The 22,226-nt window shown below is 47.2% G+C and overlaps 2 protein-coding genes across 2 annotated transcripts in view; one reads left to right on the plus strand and one right to left on the minus strand.

Annotated features, from left to right (window-relative positions):
* Positions 1–315: 315 nt before the first annotated feature.
* The window catches only part of IDUA (alpha-L-iduronidase), a 67,322-nt gene continuing 45,411 nt past the window's right edge, over positions 316–22,226 (minus strand). The window contains exons 8-16 of the mRNA XM_079959347.1: positions 17,830–18,046; positions 16,032–16,238; positions 14,647–14,768; positions 11,227–11,440; positions 9,842–9,963; positions 4,720–4,845; positions 3,344–3,420; positions 2,354–2,454; positions 316–1,626 (exon numbers count right to left, since the gene is read on the minus strand). Coding sequence (XP_079815473.1) covers positions 1,529–1,626; positions 2,354–2,454; positions 3,344–3,420; positions 4,720–4,845; positions 9,842–9,963; positions 11,227–11,440; positions 14,647–14,768; positions 16,032–16,238; positions 17,830–18,046 — 1,284 coding nt within the window. The 3' untranslated portion in view covers positions 316–1,528. The remainder of the gene's footprint in view (positions 1,627–2,353; positions 2,455–3,343; positions 3,421–4,719; positions 4,846–9,841; positions 9,964–11,226; positions 11,441–14,646; positions 14,769–16,031; positions 16,239–17,829; positions 18,047–22,226) is intronic.
* The window catches only part of SLC26A1 (solute carrier family 26 member 1), a 45,706-nt gene continuing 37,344 nt past the window's right edge, over positions 13,865–22,226 (plus strand). Inside the window, exon 1 of the mRNA XM_079959403.1 lies at positions 13,865–13,891. The gene's annotated coding sequence lies outside the window, so the exon portion shown is untranslated. The remainder of the gene's footprint in view (positions 13,892–22,226) is intronic.

Below are 22,226 nucleotides of genomic sequence, written 5' to 3' on the forward strand. Positions count from 1 at the left end.
GCCCCATCAATGTGGGGGGAGCACCTATATCAGCAACTGCCGTGGACACTCTCCCTTGTCAAAGAGGTAAAATGTATTATTTACTTAAATCTAGTGGAAAGTGCCCAGCATTGCTCAAGAATGCTAAGAAACTAAAACAATTCAGTGCAGTTTCGAAAGTTTCGTTCCATCATCCGGATTCAAAATGGTGCCCAAATTGTATGCAAGCGTAGAGAAAAAAACCTGCTCCCTGATCTTAGGATCCGTCATGCAAAATTTGGTTATGCTATGTTAGGCATCCAATCGCCCACAGAACAAACAAAGAGACAAAGAACCTTCCGAAATATATAGCAGATCTTTATTCAAATGAGAGATTCCAAAAATTGCATGTAGCATCCAAGCTCAACATGAGTACCTTTAATCAACTTTTTGTTTTGCGCAAGCATAGAAAATACAAACCTACTTCTAAAACCAAATTCTTAAAAAGATTGGCACTTGCTATCTTCCCACTCCTGAGCACATTTCCCAGAATGCTATTCTTCCAGCCCAGGGGTCAGGAAACTTTTTCTGTGGGGGGCCAGTTCACTGTCCCTCAGAACTTGTGGTGGACCGGACGGCGCACACACCTTCCCTACTTCTCTCAGAGACAGAACGGCTGAGATACCTCCACTCACCGCGTTCAGATGGAGCAGGCTGGGCTAGGCTGGGTAGGTGGCACCCCACTGGTGCTGGGTCTCGGCCATGTTGCCAATGTGCCACCGCCAGGCAACACAGAAGAGTCATCCTCCTCTTCTTCCTCGCAGGCTCCCTGCTCCTGCTTCTTCCTGCGCCTTCGCTTCTCCTCCTCCTCGGAGCAAGATGTCAACAAGGCGTGCTGCCCTGTGCCTCGCCCCGATTGGAGCAGCAAGCCTTGGGAAGGGTCACCATTGGCCGTCAGCTTGCGTCAAACCGGCCAATGGAGGGGAGGCCTGAGGTTGCTTAGGCTTCGGATTGGCCAGCATCGTGGAAGTCTGAGCAACCTTGGAGCATGCTGGGAGATGTAGTTGGGGGGGGGTCGCAAAAAAATGGCGCCCAAAAAAAATTGGGGGGGGGGGATGGAACCATTCACGGGCTGGATCCAGAGGGCAATTGGGCCAGATCCGGCCTGCGGACCGTAGTTTGCTGACCCCTGTTCCAGCCCATTCATTATTATTTTTTTCTAATCCATTTGACTCTCGAAATTAGTTACTGCAGGGGCTTGAACAAGTGCTTACATCAGCAGCTGGCGTCCCTTGGGTTGTGGGGAGAGGCAGTTCTGTTGCCTGCCTTAGGGTGCTACTTTATTTTTCAAATTTACTTCTTGAAAACGAAACTTTTGGTGTTCTGGAGTGGCTTCCGGTCACTCTCCTCATTTCTCCTCTGACACCCTGGAAGTCGAGTTGTTCTGGGCATTGTGAGGGGGAATTTCTTAAAGAGTATGAAGAACCACTGCTTTAAGGACTTGTAGCCTGACAAAGTGCAAGCCTAATTCTGTAAGTTCTGGCTTGTCTTGAGGTGTTCTTGGCCTTTCTTAAGATGCTTCATTGTAGTACACCGGGAGAGAAAACGGCCCCGCTCTGCCCCAATAATCCACAGCTCGCACTTTGTAAAACCCCGAGACTGTTGTTTCTGTAGAGAAAGTCCAACACAAATAGTTAGTTGAACATCTTGGTTATACTGAGAAAGACTGGGGGGGAAACTACATTGACAAAACGCTTATATTTTGGTGTTTGTGTTTTTCTAAGTAAATGCTTATCTCTGCAGCCAAGTGTTCAGATAAGCCAGGTATCAACTATTTGTACTTGGTGGCAATAACTGAAGACCTTTTTTGTTTTGACAAGAATGAAAAAGAATTTTTAAAAAAGCTGTCTGCCTTTAAAATTGCCGGGTCCCTAGACTGAATCTTTGATCCTTCTGTGTACTTTTAACCTTCCTATACAAAGCATCCCGTTATAAACCTGTGTGGAACTTCTCACTATGTACCTTAAATCTTCTCATAAAGTTTTACTCTTCTTGAGCAAAAGAACTTCTACAACCAAAAGCAACCATTTGATGATGATATATTATTCATAATAATACCCCAGCCACTCTGGGCGGCTTCCAGCAAAGTATTAAAATACAATAATTCATCAAATATTAAAAGCTTCCTTCCTTCACACCAGTGGCGTTTCGGAACCTGAATCTATAAACAGTGGCATATAGACTCCGTTATCAAGCAAGGACACATTACAGTTCCTCAAGATTGCTTCAAAAAACGAAGCAGCCAATTTTGAAAATAGGTTGTGTGGAAGAATTGAAATGATCTTAATTTGCTTTTGTTCTAAAATTAAACATAAAGAAAGACACTGGACGTTACCTGGACCGTAGACCAAAGCTGTAAATATACTGTCTTTGACACTGATCTGGCGGAATGTTTTTCTATCCTGTGAGAAAAACACTTCAAATTTTTTCAGGCACCTATGAAGGAAAACCAACAAAGACATCACAGAGACTTGCAAGCTTATTGCTGTTACCCTGCAAGGATTTTTCAGAGGAAAATAAGCAGAAATTAAAGATAACTGTTCCAAACCTATTTACCGTATTTTCCGCTCTATAGGATGCACCCAACAATAGGACGCACCTTGTTTTAGAGGGGGAGAACAAGAAAAAAAATATTCTCCCCCTCTCTGCTCAGTGCCCCTTCAGCAAAGTGGCAGGAGAAACAGAGCCCCTTCCATTTCTCCTCCCGCTTCGCTGAAGGGGCGCTGCGCAGCTCTCCCTCTCTGCTGAAGCCAGGAGTCTTGCTCTCCCGGCTTCAGCAAGAGGAACCCGAAGCCTCCAGAGTGCAGCACAAGTTCCTGCTGCGCTCCGGAGGCTTCAGGCAGCTATCCCTGAAGCCTGGAGAGCGAGAGGGGTCGGTGCGCACTGACGCCTCTCGCTCTCCAGGCTTCAGCGAAAGCAACACGAAGCCTCCGGAGCATGGAGGGAGCGCTCTCTCTGCACTTTGGAGGCTTCGCGTTGCTATTGCTGAAGCCAAGGAGCCTGCATTCACTCCATAGGACGCACACACATTTCCCCTTAATTTTTGGAGGGGAAAAAGTGCATCCTATAGAGCGAAAAATACGGCATTCTAAAGCACCTGCCTTGCGCTAGGCCATCAGACTCCAAGCGAGGTGAGCAAGAAGCAATTCATATGGCCCCAGAGCTCAGCAATATTCAGCCATTGCCCTCTGGATTTTCCAGTCTGATTCCTTACAGTTTGTGAAATGTACAGTTGCTATTTAGCTACTGCTTTACGCAAAGAATTTGAAAAAGGTGGATTTAAAACCGAGACAGTTCTGCATTCCTTTAGGCGCGAGTTACCTACTTTGAATTCACACAGCTGTCGTCCCACACAACCAAAACTTGTCCCTTTGTGAGATGGATGAGGCGAACACCATTCACCTGACAAGACAGATTAGCTCAGGGTTAGCATGGCATGGAAAAGGGACGTGGGTGGTGCTGTGGGTTAAACCACAGAGCCTAGGGCTTGCCAATCAGAAGGTTGGCGGTTCAAATCCTCGCGACCGAGTGAGCTCCCGTTGCTCGGTCCCTGCTCCTGCCAACCTAGCAGCTCGAAAGCACGTCAAAGTGCAAGTAGATAAATAGGTACTGCTCCAGCAGGATGGTAAACAGCGTTTCCGTGCGCTGCTTTGATTTGCCAGAAGCGGCTTAGTCATGCTGGCTACATGACCCAGAAGCTGTACGCCGGCTCCCTTAGCCAGTAAAGCGAGATGAGTGCGCAACACCAGAGTCGGCCACGACTGGACCTAATGGTCAGGGGTCCCTTTACCTTATAGCATGGCATGTATCAAAAAAGTGAGTTTATTTTTATTTATTTATTACATTAATTTATGTATTTTTTTCCACTAAAGCAAGATGTAAGAGAGCTTTAAAAAACGGATCAATTTGACCAAATGATGAGGCCACTAGGAATGGCTGATAAACTGGAGACAAAACGAAACATAAAAGTGGGTATGGTTTCCCATGACAGAGTGTTTCATCACATGAGTGTCCACATCCAGTGGCGGACTATGGCCTCCCAAATTGCAGTGGTGCCCTGTGTGATGCTAAAATTTGGTGACCCCCGCCTCTCTCATTCTGTCCCAAAGCCCCTGCACCATACTAGTCGTGCTACCCTAAAACTGCCTCTGCCACATGCAGCCAGAAGAAGAAAAACTGAGATGCAAGCAAATGGTCTAAGGCAAAATTAGGCCTTACAGGACCTGCTTTCAGAGTAGCTGACAAGAGGGTCCTTCTCCTTGCAGTCTGGGCTGCCAAAAGCTTCTCTAAAGGGACCGTATTTGTAGTGGGATGTGGAAAGAGGGCAGCCATCTGTAGGGCTGACCACTTACACATAGCCAAAAATAAATTAAAAAGTACATTGATTTACACAAAATCAACAGTCACTCGCTTATATGTTTTATTACGTTTTTATATACGTTGGAAGCTGCTCAGAGTGGCTGGGTTAACCCAGTCAGATGGGCGGGGTGTAAATAATAAAATCATTATTATTAATAAGAGTGATCTTATATGATTTGCTAATAAAGAGTGGCTTATGATAACAAAAGCACCGAGCCAATAGTATTTACCTGTAACAAAATGGGTCCCAAACTCCAACACCCTAAGATGGACTCAGAAAAACAAATGAACCAAAGAAAATTGGATTAGAGGTTCCACCCATCTACAGGATGTTGCGCCTACCTGATCGGGAGCAGCAAGAGGCTTTGCACAGATGTGGACGAGGAAGACGGATGGAACTGGGAGCTCTTGTTTCAGCACCAAGCTGCCTTTTGCTGGGAGTGAAAATGGCCCTTTCACCACAGGGTCCTATGAAATAAAATAAAAATGCTTAATGGTCTCTGAGGAAAAACTTCCCTACAGTAGCCTATTGGCATTAACCATGGTGATATGCTAAACATTGTCCAGGGGCCAGAGGGCACATGATCCACTTGCACAGGTAAGCAAGTCTCAGCTTGAATGGGAGATCATCCAGCAGTGCCCAAGTTAGCCATTCGGAGCATTCTGAAAGAAGATCAGAAAAAGTGCAACAGAGCTTTTGAACAAAAAGTGCTTCTTTGGAACCTTTTCCCCCTTCGTGTGGGGAATGTGTGCATAGGATGGAGCACAACCACAGCTCATCATGTTAGAACGCAAAACCTGAAGTGGGTTGTTTTGAAGGAGAGATCTGGGGTTAGCATATTTTACTTGAATGCTCTTGGGATTATTGGAGGTATCTCTCTGGCCCATGTGGGAAGCAGGATGTTAAGACTGTTCATTCAGCCGCCTTTCAAAACACGTTTTCTCTTTGTACTTTTCCCATGCTTTCAGATTTCCACCTGGAAACGCCAATTGTGCCATACATATAAAGTACATTTATACCATCATGCCTTCCCGCCTCCAAAAAGAATTCTGGGAACTGTAGAATGCCAAAGTTCTGCAAGCTGTAGCTCTGTGAGGGGACACTATGTTTCCCAGGATTATTTGGGTGGAGGGGTGATGAGCCATGACTGTTAAGGTGGCATCAGCATGCTCTAAATGTATGGTGTAGCTTACTGACAATTTCAAATTATCCAAGACCAAAGTAAGCTGGAGAGGCGTGGTGAAAAATCCCCACTGTGGATTTCTGCTGTGATTTACAGTGGAAAATTGGCAGGCGCAGAAGTGAAAAAACCACCATGTTTCTGCCTCACTGCAATTCTTCCTGACCCTACATTAGAGAACATGTGTGCAATGAGGTAACTTGCAGTTCTTCCTTTAGCCAAAACACAACCCCAAAACCCCCCAACCGCATCATTCTTTTAATAAAAACAATATCCACAGGGCAGGGTTCAGATTTCCTTGAGGGGGATCAGTGGGGCAGGGATCCCCCAGTGCGCAGGTATGTGCTTACGAAGGAGAACCGGCTTAAAGATCAAAAGTAACGCAAAAGTGGTGGCCCTTGCTCATTTGGATAGCCTTACAACAAATATTTATGTAGCACTGACAGCGTACTGTGGAGTCAGCTCTACAGAAAAGATGATCCAGCAGGAAGCGAACATCTGGACAGCATAAAAGGGACGGAATAAATTTTTACCAACTCCTCACTTCTGAGGTACTCACAAGGAAGGGGAAACCAGAGGCACGAGTGGTAGGTAAGTAGGGGGTAGAAGGTGGGGAAGGGGCATCTCCTTCATTTTTGGGATGCTTCTGAGGCCCTAACTGCACTACAAACGTATACAGTGGTGCCCCGCAAGACGAATGCCTCGCAAGACGAAAAACTCACTAGACGAAAGGGTTTTCCGTTTTTTGAGGCGCTTCGCAAGACGAATTTCCCTATGGGCTTGCTTCGCAAGACGAAAACGTCTTGCGAGTCTTGCGAGTTTTTTCCCTCCCCCCCCTTTTTCTAATCCGCTAAGCCACTAATAGGGGTGCTTCGCAAGACGAAAAAACCGTAAGACGAAGAGACTCGCGGAACGGATTAATTTCGCCTTGCGAGGCACCACTGTATCAGTGCTATACCAGTTTAATGACTGAGGCTTTCTCCCCAAGCACTCTGAGAATTGTAGTTTGGTGAGAGTGCTGACTCTCCCAAGCTTGTGCTTCTCCCACTCCACAAAAACTATGCCTCCCAGGGTTCCCTGAGGAGAGGGAATGGATATTATGGTGGTTAAAATGTGTAGTGCAGAGGAGCCCTGTGATCACACTATATTTAGCCGAAATATATACTGTTATATTTTACCAGAGGAGGATTCTTGATGGTGGTGTGGTCCATTCCTGCTATATAGCAGACAAGAACTGCTGCCAAGGTTCTCACCCTCTTAAACCATTCTGCACTGTGCAGAAATTCAGTGAGGGTAAAAAACATTAGCCAAAGTGAGATGGCTGCCTCAAGACAGCTGATTTTGGGTGTCATGAAACGGCAACAAATGGTTATTTAATTTATTATCACAGTATTTTTAAAAAGGAGGGATGCAGGTGGCGCTGTGGGTTAAACCACAGAGCCTAGATTTTCCGATCAGAAGGTCGGCGGTTTGAAAGCCCGCGACGGGGTGAGTTCCCGTTGCTCGGTCCCTGCTCCTGCCAACCTAGCAGTTCGAAAGCACAAAGTGCAAGTAGATAAATAGGTACCACTCCGGTAGGAAGGTAACCGGCATTTCCGAGTGCTGTTCTGGTTCGCCAGAAGCTGCTTAGTCATGCTGGCCGCATGACCCGGAAGCTGTACGCCGGCTCCCTCAGCCAATAAAGCGAGATGAGCACCGCAACCCCAGAGTCGGTCACGACTGGACCTAATGGTCAGGGGTCCCTTTACCTTATTTTTAGAAAGGAGGGAAGGGCACTTGTGGAATTTTATTTGCCTCAGGTGGCAAAATAAACTTGAGCAACCATGATCAGGTGGCAATGGAAGGGCCTCTGCTTCAGGCAATAAAACATTTGGGGCTGGCTCTGGCATAAACCTTGTAAATTAAAAGGAGGGGGTGGATTAGCAGCTGGGGCGGTAGAGGGCCCAATATATTTTTGAAGAGAACTAGCGGGGCATAGTATCTAAAAGAGCAACTAACATGACAGTTATCCATATGTAAGGTTCAACAAACATACAGTAGCTGAGCTATACAAATAAACAAGTGTATGTTCTTATACACGAACACTTGTACATGATAAATGAAAGCTTGCGCTGGTGTTCAGTGAAATGAATGAGCCTCTGATCAATGGGTTTTGAGCGCAGAGCCTAGGGCTTGCTGATCATAAGGTTGGCGTTTCGAATCCCCGCGACGGGGTGAGCTCCCATTGCTCGGTCCCTGCTCCTGCCAACCTAGCAGTTCGAAAGCATGTCAAAGTGCAAGTAGATAAATAGGTACTGCTCTGGCAGGAAGGTAAATGGCGTTTCCATGCGCTGCTCTGGTTCGCCAGAAGCGGCTTAGTCATGTTGGCCACGTGACCCGGAAGCTATATGCCAGCTCCCTCAGCCAGTAAAGCAAGATGAGCGCCACAACCCCAGAGTCGTCCGCGACTGGACCTAATGGTCAGGGGTCCCTTTATCTTTACCTCCCAAGAAAAAAAGCAAAAGCAAGAGGCAATGTGGCGCAGTGGATAGAGTGCTGGACTAGGACCTCAGGGTTCAAATCCTCACTTAGCTACGGGGCCGGTCTGTCTCTCAGCCTAGCCTACCTCACAGGGTTGTTGTGATGATAAAATGGGGAGGGCAAGAACCATGTTGCCACCTTGAGGCCCTTGGAGAAAAGGTGGGGTAGATACATAGCAATAATAATAAATAAAATGTTTTGTGCTTTTTAGCTTAGAGAACAAAGATTACTAAGTGCGATCCTGAATGTGATTACTCAGAAGCAAGATCCTCTGTGTTGAATGCCATTTGTAGAAGCTTACAAAATAATGGATGTTGCGGAATGTTTTTGTCGCTGTCCCATGTTGCTAGAATTGAAGGTCACTCAATGTAGCTGAATGGCAGCAGAGTTAGGACAGAAACAGTAAAAGGTAAAGGGTAAAGGGACCCCTGACCATTAGGTCCAGTCGTGACCGACTCTGGGGTTGCGGTGCTCATCTCGCTTTATTGGCCAAGGGAGCCAGCGTACAGCTTCCGGGTCATGTGGCCAGCAGGACTAAGCCGCTTCTGGCGAACCAGAGCAGCGCACGGAAACGCAGTTTACCTTCCCACTGGAGTGGTACCTATTTATCTACTTGCACTTTGAGGTGCTTTCGAACTGCTAGGTTGGCAGGAGCAGGAACAGAGCAACGGGAGCTCACCCCGTCACAGGGATTCGAACCGCTGACCTTCTGATCAGCAAGCCCTAGGCTCTGTGGTTCAACCCACAACACCACCTGCGTCCCCCAGGACAGAAACAACTAAATAGCTAAATGGAACTTCCTTTTACAGGGGCAGTGTACCTTCGAATGCCCAATGCTGGGGGGACCAACAACAGAAGAATAGCTGCCACTGGCGTATGCTGCTTGTGAGCTCAGAGAGGCATCTAGCTGGCTGCTGTGGGAAACAGAATGCTGAATCTGGTGGGCCTCAGTCTGATCTGGCAGGGCAGCCTTTGTGATCAGCAAGGCTGGAGCGCAAACTGTCTGAGGTAAGGGAACCAGAAAAATACCACCCAAGAGAACGTAGTTGAAGTTTGTGAGGGAGAAGATGGCCAGGAATTTCTTGCTGAAGGTTCAGCCTATGGAAAGGAGAATTATTGTGGGTCCTGCATTATTGTGAGTGTATCCTGCAGCCCTGCTACTGACACAAAAAATAGTGCACTGGTGGGGGGTTTATTCTGCTTCATTATTTCCTATGCAATGCTTCCCCGACGTTACCACATGATTGCTGTTCAGAGAGTCACAAAAAGTGGGACAAAGCAACCCCAAAGCATTTGTGGTATGAAAATTTATGGGATTACAGCAGGATATTATGGGATATGCACTGGTTAGAGATGAAGCGGTGTGGCTGCCCCAAATATTTTCCAGGCACAAACAGTATTGAAATCATGGTCATGTGGGCACACCTCAATAGCACCATGAGCACAAATAGTCATAAAAGTGCAATAAAAAAGAAGTCTGGAGGGATCCTGAGCAGATTTGACCTCTGCAGGAAGGAAAGCCTGCTTTACCTCTCGACACCCCCCCCAAAAAAAAACCCTTACGCTTATGATGAGCTATACCTCCTAAGGGAGGGATCCTATCCACTTACCTGAGAGAATACCTCACTGGAAACAGCAGGACTTACTTTCAAGTAAACACATAGAGGGATAGGGAGGAATGGCTGCAGTTCTGCCCACACTTAACTCAGGACCAAGCCCTTTTGAACTCAGTGAGGATTGCATGTACAACAAATACATCGTACCTCAGCAGCTCTTATCTGCTCCAGTTGCTTCGGGGAAGGAAAATCTGGAGCTCCCAGTTTCCTCCACTGCAAATAGGGGTTGGTCAGGTAGTTATCCAAGTAGTAAGTGATGTACACAAGTCCTTTGGGAAGACAAAGGGAGCGTAACATGAAAACTCTGATTGTTAGTTGAACATCAGGCCAGAGACCGAGGCTTTCAGATATGGTGTTCTTATTCACCATAGCCTTGTAAGAAGTCCAAGTAAGGACCAGAAGAAGCTGGATCCAATCGCAAGCTTTTTAGAAGCTGCAAACCAGAAAAAAGCCTGATTTACGTGAGAGGAACCGAAGAAAGCTACTATCGAAATATATGATTGTGTCATGCCACCATGGCACAATGGTTTAGGCTGCATGAAATGGCTATTCCAAGCCAGCTGTCCTTTTAAAATAAGGTGAGCCACTCAATAGCTGCAGTAAATACAGCGGTACCTCGGGTTAAGTACTTAATTCGTTCCGGAGGTCTGTTCTTAACCTGAAACTGTTCTTAACCTGAAGCACCACTTTAGCTAATGGGGCCTCCTGCTGCCGCCACGCGATTTCTGTTCTCATCCTGAAGCAAAGTTCTTACCCCGAGGTACTATTTCTGGGTTAGCGGAGTCTGTAACCTGAAGCATCTGTTACCTGAAGCATATGTAACCCGAGGTACCACTGTATAGAATCTGGTACGTAGGCTGAGACCCTACCTGCCCGCAGACTGTCTCGCCAGAGTGGTGCATGCTCTGGTTATCTCCCGCTTGGACTACTGCAATGCGCTCTACGTGGGGCTACCTTTGAAGGTGACTCGGAAACTACAACTAATCCAGAATGTGGCAGCTAGACTGGTGACTGGGGGCGGCCGCCGAGACCACATAACACCGGTCTTGAAAGACCTACATTGGCTCCCAGTACGTGTTGGTGCTGACCTTTAAAGCCCTAAACAGCCTCGGTCCAGTATACCTGAAGGAGTGTCTCCTCCCCCATCGTTCTGCCCGGACGCTGAGGTCCAGCGCCAAGGGCCTTCTAGCGGTTCCCTCACTGCGAGAGGCCAAGTTACAGGGAACCAGGCAGAGGGCCGTCTCGGTAGTGGCGCCCGCCCTGTGGAACGCCCTTCCAGCAGATGTCAAAGCGATAAACAACTACCTGACATTCAGAAGACATCTTAAGGCAGCCCTGTTCAGGGAAGTTTTTAACGTGTGATATTTTACTGTATTTTTGGTTTCTATGGAAGCCGCCCAGAGTGGCTGGGGAGGCCCAGCCAGATGGGCGGGGTACAAATAATAAATTATTATTATAAATTATTATTATTATAGAATCACTTGCCTTCGTGTAATGACGCATCAGGAAAACAACCACAGTGACAACTATACCTTTGTGTTTGGGGTAATTGGTTATGTTTAGAGTCACGGAACTGATGTTGGAAGATGTCTCATTGTCTTTGCTGGCATAAATCAATACGGAGGCCTGCCAGCTGTCTGGTGGCTGCTCTCGAGGTCTGTGCACACTGGCTAGGACTCCAAGAGTGTCACAGTCTTCCAATTCCTGCTTCTCCCACTCCACAAAAACTATGCCTCCCAGGGTTCCCTGAGGAGAGGGAATGGATATTATGGTGGTTAAAATGTGTAGTGCAGAGGAGCCCTGTGATCACACTATATTTAGCCGAAATATATACTGTTATATTTTACCAGAGGAGGATTCTTGATGGTGGTGTGGTCCATTCCTGCTATATAGCAGACAAGAACTGCTGCCAAGGTTCTCACCCTCTTAAACCATTCTGCACTGTGCAGAAATTCAGTGAGGGTAAAAAACATTAGCCAAAGTGAGATGGCTGCCTCAAGACAGCTGATTTTGGGTGTCATGAAACGGCAACAAATGGTTATTTAATTTATTATCACAGTATTTTTAAAAAGGAGGGATGCAGGTGGCGCTGTGGGTTAAACCACAGAGCCTAGATTTTCCGATCAGAAGGTCGGCGGTTTGAAAGCCCGCGACGGGGTGAGTTCCCGTTGCTCGGTCCCTGCTCCTGCCAACCTAGCAGTTCGAAAGCACAAAGTGCAAGTAGATAAATAGGTACCACTCCGGTAGGAAGGTAACCGGCATTTCCGAGTGCTGTTCTGGTTCGCCAGAAGCTGCTTAGTCATGCTGGCCGCATGACCCGGAAGCTGTACGCCGGCTCCCTCAGCCAATAAAGCGAGATGAGCACCGCAACCCCAGAGTCGGTCACGACTGGACCTAATGGTCAGGGGTCCCTTTACCTTATTTTTAGAAAGGAGGGAAGGGCACTTGTGGAATTTTATTTGCCTCAGGTGGCAAAATAAACTTGAGCAACCATGATCAGGTGGCAATGGAAGGGCCTCTGCTTCAGGCAATAAAACATTTGGGGCTGGCTCTGGCATAAACCTTGTAAATTAAAAGGAGGGGGTGGATTAGCAGCTGGGGCGGTAGAGGGCCCAATATATTTTTGAAGAGAACTAGCGGGGCATAGTATCTAAAAGAGCAACTAACATGACAGTTATCCATATGTAAGGTTCAACAAACATACAGTAGCTGAGCTATACAAATAAACAAGTGTATGTTCTTATACACGAACACTTGTACATGATAAATGAAAGCTTGCGCTGGTGTTCAGTGAAATGAATGAGCCTCTGATCAATGGGTTTTGAGCGCAGAGCCTAGGGCTTGCTGATCATAAGGTTGGCGTTTCGAATCCCCGCGACGGGGTGAGCTCCCATTGCTCGGTCCCTGCTCCTGCCAACCTAGCAGTTCGAAAGCATGTCAAAGTGCAAGTAGATAAATAGGTACTGCTCTGGCAGGAAGGTAAATGGCGTTTCCATGCGCTGCTCTGGTTCGCCAGAAGCGGCTTAGTCATGTTGGCCACGTGACCCGGAAGCTATATGCCAGCTCCCTCAGCCAGTAAAGCAAGATGAGCGCCACAACCCCAGAGTCGTCCGCGACTGGACCTAATGGTCAGGGGTCCCTTTATCTTTACCTCCCAAGAAAAAAAGCAAAAGCAAGAGGCAATGTGGCGCAGTGGATAGAGTGCTGGACTAGGACCTCAGGGTTCAAATCCTCACTTAGCTACGGGGCCGGTCTGTCTCTCAGCCTAGCCTACCTCACAGGGTTGTTGTGATGATAAAATGGGGAGGGCAAGAACCATGTTGCCACCTTGAGGCCCTTGGAGAAAAGGTGGGGTAGATACATAGCAATAATAATAAATAAAATGTTTTGTGCTTTTTAGCTTAGAGAACAAAGATTACTAAGTGCGATCCTGAATGTGATTACTCAGAAGCAAGATCCTCTGTGTTGAATGCCATTTGTAGAAGCTTACAAAATAATGGATGTTGCGGAATGTTTTTGTCGCTGTCCCATGTTGCTAGAATTGAAGGTCACTCAATGTAGCTGAATGGCAGCAGAGTTAGGACAGAAACAGTAAAAGGTAAAGGGTAAAGGGACCCCTGACCATTAGGTCCAGTCGTGACCGACTCTGGGGTTGCGGTGCTCATCTCGCTTTATTGGCCAAGGGAGCCAGCGTACAGCTTCCGGGTCATGTGGCCAGCAGGACTAAGCCGCTTCTGGCGAACCAGAGCAGCGCACGGAAACGCAGTTTACCTTCCCACTGGAGTGGTACCTATTTATCTACTTGCACTTTGAGGTGCTTTCGAACTGCTAGGTTGGCAGGAGCAGGAACAGAGCAACGGGAGCTCACCCCGTCACAGGGATTCGAACCGCTGACCTTCTGATCAGCAAGCCCTAGGCTCTGTGGTTCAACCCACAACACCACCTGCGTCCCCCAGGACAGAAACAACTAAATAGCTAAATGGAACTTCCTTTTACAGGGGCAGTGTACCTTCGAATGCCCAATGCTGGGGGGACCAACAACAGAAGAATAGCTGCCACTGGCGTATGCTGCTTGTGAGCTCAGAGAGGCATCTAGCTGGCTGCTGTGGGAAACAGAATGCTGAATCTGGTGGGCCTCAGTCTGATCTGGCAGGGCAGCCTTTGTGATCAGCAAGGCTGGAGCGCAAACTGTCTGAGGTAAGGGAACCAGAAAAATACCACCCAAGAGAACGTAGTTGAAGTTTGTGAGGGAGAAGATGGCCAGGAATTTCTTGCTGAAGGTTCAGCCTATGGAAAGGAGAATTATTGTGGGTCCTGCATTATTGTGAGTGTATCCTGCAGCCCTGCTACTGACACAAAAAATAGTGCACTGGTGGGGGGTTTATTCTGCTTCATTATTTCCTATGCAATGCTTCCCCGACGTTACCACATGATTGCTGTTCAGAGAGTCACAAAAAGTGGGACAAAGCAACCCCAAAGCATTTGTGGTATGAAAATTTATGGGATTACAGCAGGATATTATGGGATATGCACTGGTTAGAGATGAAGCGGTGTGGCTGCCCCAAATATTTTCCAGGCACAAACAGTATTGAAATCATGGTCATGTGGGCACACCTCAATAGCACCATGAGCACAAATAGTCATAAAAGTGCAATAAAAAAGAAGTCTGGAGGGATCCTGAGCAGATTTGACCTCTGCAGGAAGGAAAGCCTGCTTTACCTCTCGACACCCCCCCCCAAAAAAAACCCTTACGCTTATGATGAGCTATACCTCCTAAGGGAGGGATCCTATCCACTTACCTGAGAGAATACCTCACTGGAAACAGCAGGACTTACTTTCAAGTAAACACATAGAGGGATAGGGAGGAATGGCTGCAGTTCTGCCCACACTTAACTCAGGACCAAGCCCTTTTGAACTCAGTGAGGATTGCATGTACAACAAATACATCGTACCTCAGCAGCTCTTATCTGCTCCAGTTGCTTCGGGGAAGGAAAATCTGGAGCTCCCAGTTTCCTCCACTGCAAATAGGGGTTGGTCAGGTAGTTATCCAAGTAGTAAGTGATGTACACAAGTCCTTTGGGAAGACAAAGGGAGCGTAACATGAAAACTCTGATTGTTAGTTGAACATCAGGCCAGAGACCGAGGCTTTCAGATATGGTGTTCTTATTCACCATAGCCTTGTAAGAAGTCCAAGTAAGGACCAGAAGAAGCTGGATCCAATCGCAAGCTTTTTAGAAGCTGCAAACCAGAAAAAAGCCTGATTTACGTGAGAGGAACCGAAGAAAGCTACTATCGAAATATATGATTGTGTCATGCCACCATGGCACAATGGTTTAGGCTGCATGAAATGGCTATTCCAAGCCAGCTGTCCTTTTAAAATAAGGTGAGCCACTCAATAGCTGCAGTAAATACAGCGGTACCTCGGGTTAAGTACTTAATTCGTTCCGGAGGTCTGTTCTTAACCTGAAACTGTTCTTAACCTGAAGCACCACTTTAGCTAATGGGGCCTCCTGCTGCCGCCACGCGATTTCTGTTCTCATCCTGAAGCAAAGTTCTTACCCCGAGGTACTATTTCTGGGTTAGCGGAGTCTGTAACCTGAAGCATCTGTTACCTGAAGCATATGTAACCCGAGGTACCACTGTATAGAATCTGGTACGTAGGCTGAGACCCTACCTGCCCGCAGACTGTCTCGCCAGAGTGGTGCATGCTCTGGTTATCTCCCGCTTGGACTACTGCAATGCGCTCTACGTGGGGCTACCTTTGAAGGTGACTCGGAAACTACAACTAATCCAGAATGTGGCAGCTAGACTGGTGACTGGGGGCGGCCGCCGAGACCACATAACACCGGTCTTGAAAGACCTACATTGGCTCCCAGTACGTGTTGGTGCTGACCTTTAAAGCCCTAAACAGCCTCGGTCCAGTATACCTGAAGGAGTGTCTCCTCCCCCATCGTTCTGCCCGGACGCTGAGGTCCAGCGCCAAGGGCCTTCTAGCGGTTCCCTCACTGCGAGAGGCCAAGTTACAGGGAACCAGGCAGAGGGCCGTCTCGGTAGTGGCGCCCGCCCTGTGGAACGCCCTTCCAGCAGATGTCAAAGCGATAAACAACTACCTGACATTCAGAAGACATCTTAAGGCAGCCCTGTTCAGGGAAGTTTTTAACGTGTGATATTTTACTGTATTTTTGGTTTCTATGGAAGCCGCCCAGAGTGGCTGGGGAGGCCCAGCCAGATGGGCGGGGTACAAATAATAAATTATTATTATAAATTATTATTATTATAGAATCACTTGCCTTCGTGTAATGACGCATCAGGAAAACAACCACAGTGACAACTATACCTTTGTGTTTGGGGTAATTGGTTATGTTTAGAGTCACGGAACTGATGTTGGAAGATGTCTCATTGTCTTTGCTGGCATAAATCAATACGGAGGCCTGCCAGCTGTCTGGTGGCTGCTCTCGAGGTCTGTGCACACTGGCTAGGACTCCAAGAGTGTCACAGTCTTCCAATTCCTGGCTGGATATCTTGGCAGAGACTTGCTCCTCTCCTACGCAAGAGGAAGAGAAACTTGAATCTTACTTTGAACTTGGCCTTGTTTTATTGCACCCCACTGTGCTCCTCAAAAGCAGACCCACTTTCGTAGCCACCCACCCGCTGTCTCGCCTCTCCCCAAGCTGCCATTTTGCTGCTGGATCAGGCCCAGGTCCCACCTTGTACAGCATCTTTTTCTCACAGGGGCTAACTGGACGCCTCTGCGGAGCCGTGCAAATGGCAGGTCTAAATGAGAGGCGATAGTCCCTTGGGAAGTAGGCGGTGGTGTGTGGTCAGTGGACTAGGGGGACTAGACTAGTCGCCTAAATGTTCCTGGAAAATTAGTGTATTAAAGTATTGAAGTCTGGCGCCTCCTTCATCATGATGGATTACGCAGAAATGGCGATGCTTACAGGAAGATTAAGAGATAAATACAATAGAGACTTTTAAAAAGACTGGGAATTATATTTGTTGTACCTACAGAAATATTGTAAAGAAATAGACTCACTAGCAGGGCTTGAGTAAACACTTACAACCACGAAAATGAAGGTAAAAGACAAGGAATAATGTCTTTGAAAATAATTAATTATAAGAAGAATTTATAGCGGAGAGATACAAAATGATAATAATGATATTTAGACAGATGGTGATAAAAATTAAGATAAAACAGTGTAAGCAGAAGTATTAAATGTATAAAGAACCAGAAAGGGGAAGTTGAGGGAAGTCCGGGGGTGGGGGGAGAAGGGGTTTCTCTTTTTGGCATTTCTTTCTCTATTACTTATGTAGATTATGAGAATTTTAAACTGTAAAACTTAATAAAAAAATATTTTTTTTAAAAAAAAGAAGGCGGCTAGTGCCTCCTTCCCAAAGCTTGGGAAGCTTCTGGGAGAGCTGGGAGAGCCACTGTGCCAGTGTGGTGCAGTGGTTAAGAGTGGTAGACTCGTAATCTGGTGAACTGGGTTCGATTCCCCGCTCCTCCACCTGCAGCTGCTGGGTGACCTTGGGCCAGTCACACTTCTCTGAAGTCTCTCAGCCTCACTCACCTCACAGAGTGTTTGTTGAGATTGTTAGCTGCTTTGAGACTCCTTAGGGTAGTGATAAAGCGGGATATCAAATCCAAACTCCTCCTCCTCCTCCTCCTTCTGCCAAACTTAGGGAAGGAGGCACGATGCTCACACGCCCCCCAATTGACCTTGCAAGATGGCGCCTCTGGCTCTAACTGCTCCTCTATGAAAAAATTCACCAAATGTCATTGGGAAGTAGGGTAACAGGTTTGTGCCCCAGTTTGGTTAATATTGGGAGGCCAGTAACACGCACATGTATCCTCTTTTGTAAAAATGACTTTTGGAGCAGCGGTGGCTCCTGTGGTGGGAGAGCGGCCTTCTCAACACCGGTGTGGGGCAGGGTGGGGCCATGGTCAGGGCTGTGCAGTTGCACTGATATGCATCTTATGCAATCCTGGCCTCGCCGCCACTCTGTCCCAGCCAAGCCCAGGTAAGCTGCGGTGACCCCAGCGATGGGAGAGTGTATCGCCGCCGCCGCCGCCACAAAGGCCTCTCCTGCTTTTCCTCTTGCAAACAGGAAACGGGACGAGTGGTTTGCTGTACCTAGGAGAGCCAGAAAGCCCATCACCGTGAGCACTGGCTTCCGCACCATCTGGACATGCGGCGGTTTGGTGTTGTTCATCTGAAAGCGCGCCGTCAGGGTCCTCTGCGTGAAGTGATAGGGGTGGTAGCTCAGAAACGCGTTGTCGTTGCTCAGCAAAGTGTAGTTGACGGTGTTGTTGGCTCGAGCAAGCAGCAAGTTTTGGTGCTGGGCGATAACCTGCGAAGGAATAATAATAATAATAATAATAATAATAATAATAATAATAATAATAATTTATTATTTATACCCCGCCCATCTGGCTGAGTTTCCCCAGCCACTCTGGGCGACTCCCAATCAAGTGTTAAAAACAATACAGCATTAAATATTAAAAACTTCCCTGAACAGGGCTGCCGTCAGATGTCTTTTAAAGATAGGATAGCTGCTTATTTCCTTCACATCTGAAGGGAGGGTGTTCCACAGGGTGGGCGCCACTACCGAAAGGGGAAGCAGGAGGGGACTCACCAAACAAGCCCTGTCAGTCAGCGCAAACTCTATGCAAGGACTTCCGCTTGTACAGTGAGGCTGTGTCCCCTTTGTCCTCCACACACCCCTGCCCAAATTGGCTTGAGGCGTGGTGGTTCAGGAGGACCCCAGAGCAGCACATGGGAAGAGAGGGAGAGGGGGGATTGTTCCGTCTGGCATTATTACAGATGCCATGTTCAACAGAGCACAATGTTCCGTTCCGTTCAGCATCTTTAAAGCTTAAATAAACCTGTGATTGTGTTAGCCCCACCTTTACAATAGGTGGGACTTGTACTTCCTGAGGAGTGGTCGAGATCCAACAAACTCCAGGCAGGCCAAAAATTCAATTTTGCTTTTTCCTTTCCAATGAGTATACAGTGGACCCTCCGGATACGAACTTAATTCGTTCCGGGGGTCCGTACGTACCCTGAAAAGTCTTCAAGTCGAGGCGCCGCTTCTGTGTACGGCACAATAGAACACTTCTGCGCATGCACACATGGTAAAACCCAAAAGCTACATTATCCGAAGGTAACATAACATGAGGTACCACTGTATAGCACAAACAGGGGTGTGTGTCCTGCACTTAATCTGCATTTTGTACCAAGGTAGCCCTGTGACCTGTGTGCATTCAACAGCCTTGCATTTCTCTCATTTTGAGTAACTGTTTATTTGGTTGTGCTACCCGGCATAAATTCATTATGCTTTAGCTGGCGGGGGGGGGGGACAATGCAGAGCACAGACAATCCACCCTTTTAAGCCAGGGATGAGGAACGTCAAGCCTGGGGACTGAACAGAGTCCTCTTTACTCTTTACTTGGGATCTGCCCCTGGCCACATCTCCTCTACAGCCGCTTTTAACCTCTGGACCCACTCCTTTTTGCCTCTGGTACTGCCCACCACTGGAAAAGTTTTAAGCAGTGGAAATAATCATAATTTATCATTTATACCCCACCCATCTGGCTGGGTTTCCCCAGCCACTCTGGGTGGCTCCCAACAGAATATTAAAAACACGACAAAACATCAAACATTAAAAACTTCCCTAAACAGGGCTGCCTTCAGATGTCTTCTAAAAGTCAGGCAGTTGTTTATTTCCTTGACATCTGATGGGAGGGTGTTCCACAGGGCGGGTGCCACTACCAAGAAGGCCTCTGCCTGGTTCCCTGTAACCTCACTTCTCACAATGAGGGAACCACCAGAAGGCCCTCAGTGCTGGACCTCAGTGTCTGGGCTGAATAATGGGGGTGGAGAACCCATTTGATTTCTGGGATTCCGGCAGGCATTGTCCACTATGTATATTCAAGCACATCTCTGTAAAAGTAATGACTGGGGAGCTCTTCTTGTTTTAAAAAATAAAAGCTGAAATTCTCAGTTATATTCTGGACCCAGGATCACATTCTATGGCTTCTCTGTGTTCCTGCAAAAGATGTTGGGATAGACACTGCCCCAACCTTTAGGTACATGAATATTCAAACACTTTTTTTTCTTTAAACTGCCTCATTTCTCCCTGATATTTTACCCCAGTACAGAGGACAAGACGCTAGTGTTTATGTCTGGCTATGGAAGAAATGAAATCCATGTGCAAAGCTGTACTATGCGCATATTGAAAACAAGAAATGCAGCAGAATAATTTGCTGTCAGGATCCACTAAGAAGCCTTTCCAGTAGCTTTGGCTGACCTAATTCCCAAGCCTTGCTAAAATTAGGAACTTAAGAGGAGGATTGCAGCGGTGTAACTAATCAGATATAAAGGGATTACCGCTCAGTAACAAAATATACAAAGGAGCAGAAAGGAGTTCCAGAAAGATGATTTCAAAAATCGGAAACTGAGGAGTTCAAGTAGTAGTCAGTGAGGATCAGGGGGCTGTACAACCAAAATTGTTACAAACCATTTTTTGGTAATTTCTAGCGCTCTTCGTTTACTATGTGTAAATAAAATTAACCTATACTCTTCACCGATTAAGCCGCCTCTCCACTGCCCTCCTCTTTTGCTGAGACGACAAAAGATATGAATTATAGACCATAAGCTCAGCCAAAGCAGGGCAGCGAACTATCCACTTTGACAAGTTCCTGCACATTAACAAATAAAGAATGCTAGGAAACTGGCTGCCGTGACAGGTGGGGCCTGAATATTACAATAATCCAAGGCATACACTGTGTAGACAGAAACAGAATCATAAGAGTTGGAAGGGACCCCCAGGGTCATCTAGTCCAACCCCCTGCGATGCAGGAATCTTTAGCTCAATCCCATGACCCAAGAGTCTCCTCCACTGATTCTCTTGTGGGATCCCTGACAGATGGGGTTCAGGCCCTTGAATCAGCCATGGAGGGCAGGTGGCAGCCGAGTGAGGCATTTGATTTTTCACCATAGGAATTACAGTGGTACCTCAGGTTACATACGCTTCAGGTTACAGACTACGCTAACCCAGAAATAGTGCTTCAGGTTAAGAACTTTGCTTCAGGATGAGAACAGAAATCGGGCTCCGGCAGCGCGGCAGCAGCGGGAGGCCCCATTAGCTAAAGTGGTGCTTCAGGTTAAGAACAGTTTCAGGTTCAGAACGGACCTCCAGAATGAATTAAGTACTTAACCCGAGGTACCACTGTACTTTGACATTGTTTTTTTCTTTTTCTTTTTACGTTTTTGTTTTTCGCTGCTTGTTTATTATTATCATTTTGTTTAGTCTTATGAGTGTGTGTGTTTGTGTTGTAAAAAAACTTAATAAAAAAAATAGAACACAAATCGTGCTCCGGCGGCACGGCAGCAGCGGGAGGCCCCAGGAGCTAAAGTGGTGCTTCAGGTTAAGAACAGTTTCAGGTAAAGTACGGACCTCCGGAACGAATTAAGTACTTAACCTGAGGTACCACTGTAATGACGTTCCTTTCCTTATACAGTCGTACCTTGGATCCTGGACGCCCTGGAACTCGGACGTTTTGGTTCCCAAACATCGCAAACCCGGAAGAGATTGTTCTGGTTTGCGAACATTCTTTTGGAACCCGAACGTCCGATGGGGCTTCTGCAGCTTCTGATTGGCTGTAGGAGCTTCCTTCAGCCAATCAGAAGCAACGATTTGGTTTTCGAACATTTTGGAAGTCGAATGGGCTTCTGTTCGTCTTCCAAGGTACAACTGTACGGGCAAAAGGCAGGGGCACATTCTGAGAATCAAATGCTCCCCCAGCAAAAGGCAGCCAGACTGTCTTCTTGCACCTGCTTTTCAGGGGAGCCTCATGCACAAAGCAGTTTACGTTAAAGGGCAAAAGAGAGATGAAACAATATTTCCTTTTTAAAAGAGCTAGATATTTCCTCCCATTAGGCCAAGATGGCCCTCTGGTGGCAGGTGTGCAATGGAGCCATCTCAGCTGGAAAACCAGGAGCTAGAGATACTGAACATCTCCCCAGGCTCTTCTGTCTTTTTGCTCCCTTCCCTTCCTCTCAGGACCAAAAATGGTCCTTCAGTGGCCCCCTGGTGGCCGTTGGAGGAGATAGAAGCCACCTCAGCTGCGGCTGTATTTTGTATTGTGGTTTTATTGCGTTAAAACATTTTGGTAGATCTTCACAAACTTGAAAAGCAGTATATGCTTGTTCAAATAAAGAAAACGTCTCATTGCCGACTCAGAAAATATCCACTGGTCTCACACATCCAGAAACGAATGCCTCTTTTTGGAGTGGTAATTCTGGAGACGCCCCAGCCAGGAGCCAAAGCAGCTCCAAGTACGTTTCTGAGCACAATTCAAAGTGTTGGTGTTGACCTTTAAAGCCCTAAACGGCCTCGGCCCAGTATACCTGAAGGAGTGTCTCCACCCCCATCGTTCAGCCTGGACACTGAGGTCCAGCACCGAGGGCCTTCTGGCGGTTCCCTCGCTGTGAGAAGCCAAGTTACAGGGAACCAGGCAGAGGGCCTT

The sequence above is a fragment of the Podarcis cretensis genome (genome assembly GCF_951804945.1).
Source record: "Podarcis cretensis genome assembly, chromosome: 17".
In the NCBI taxonomy this organism is placed as follows: domain Eukaryota; kingdom Metazoa; phylum Chordata; class Lepidosauria; order Squamata; family Lacertidae; genus Podarcis; species Podarcis cretensis.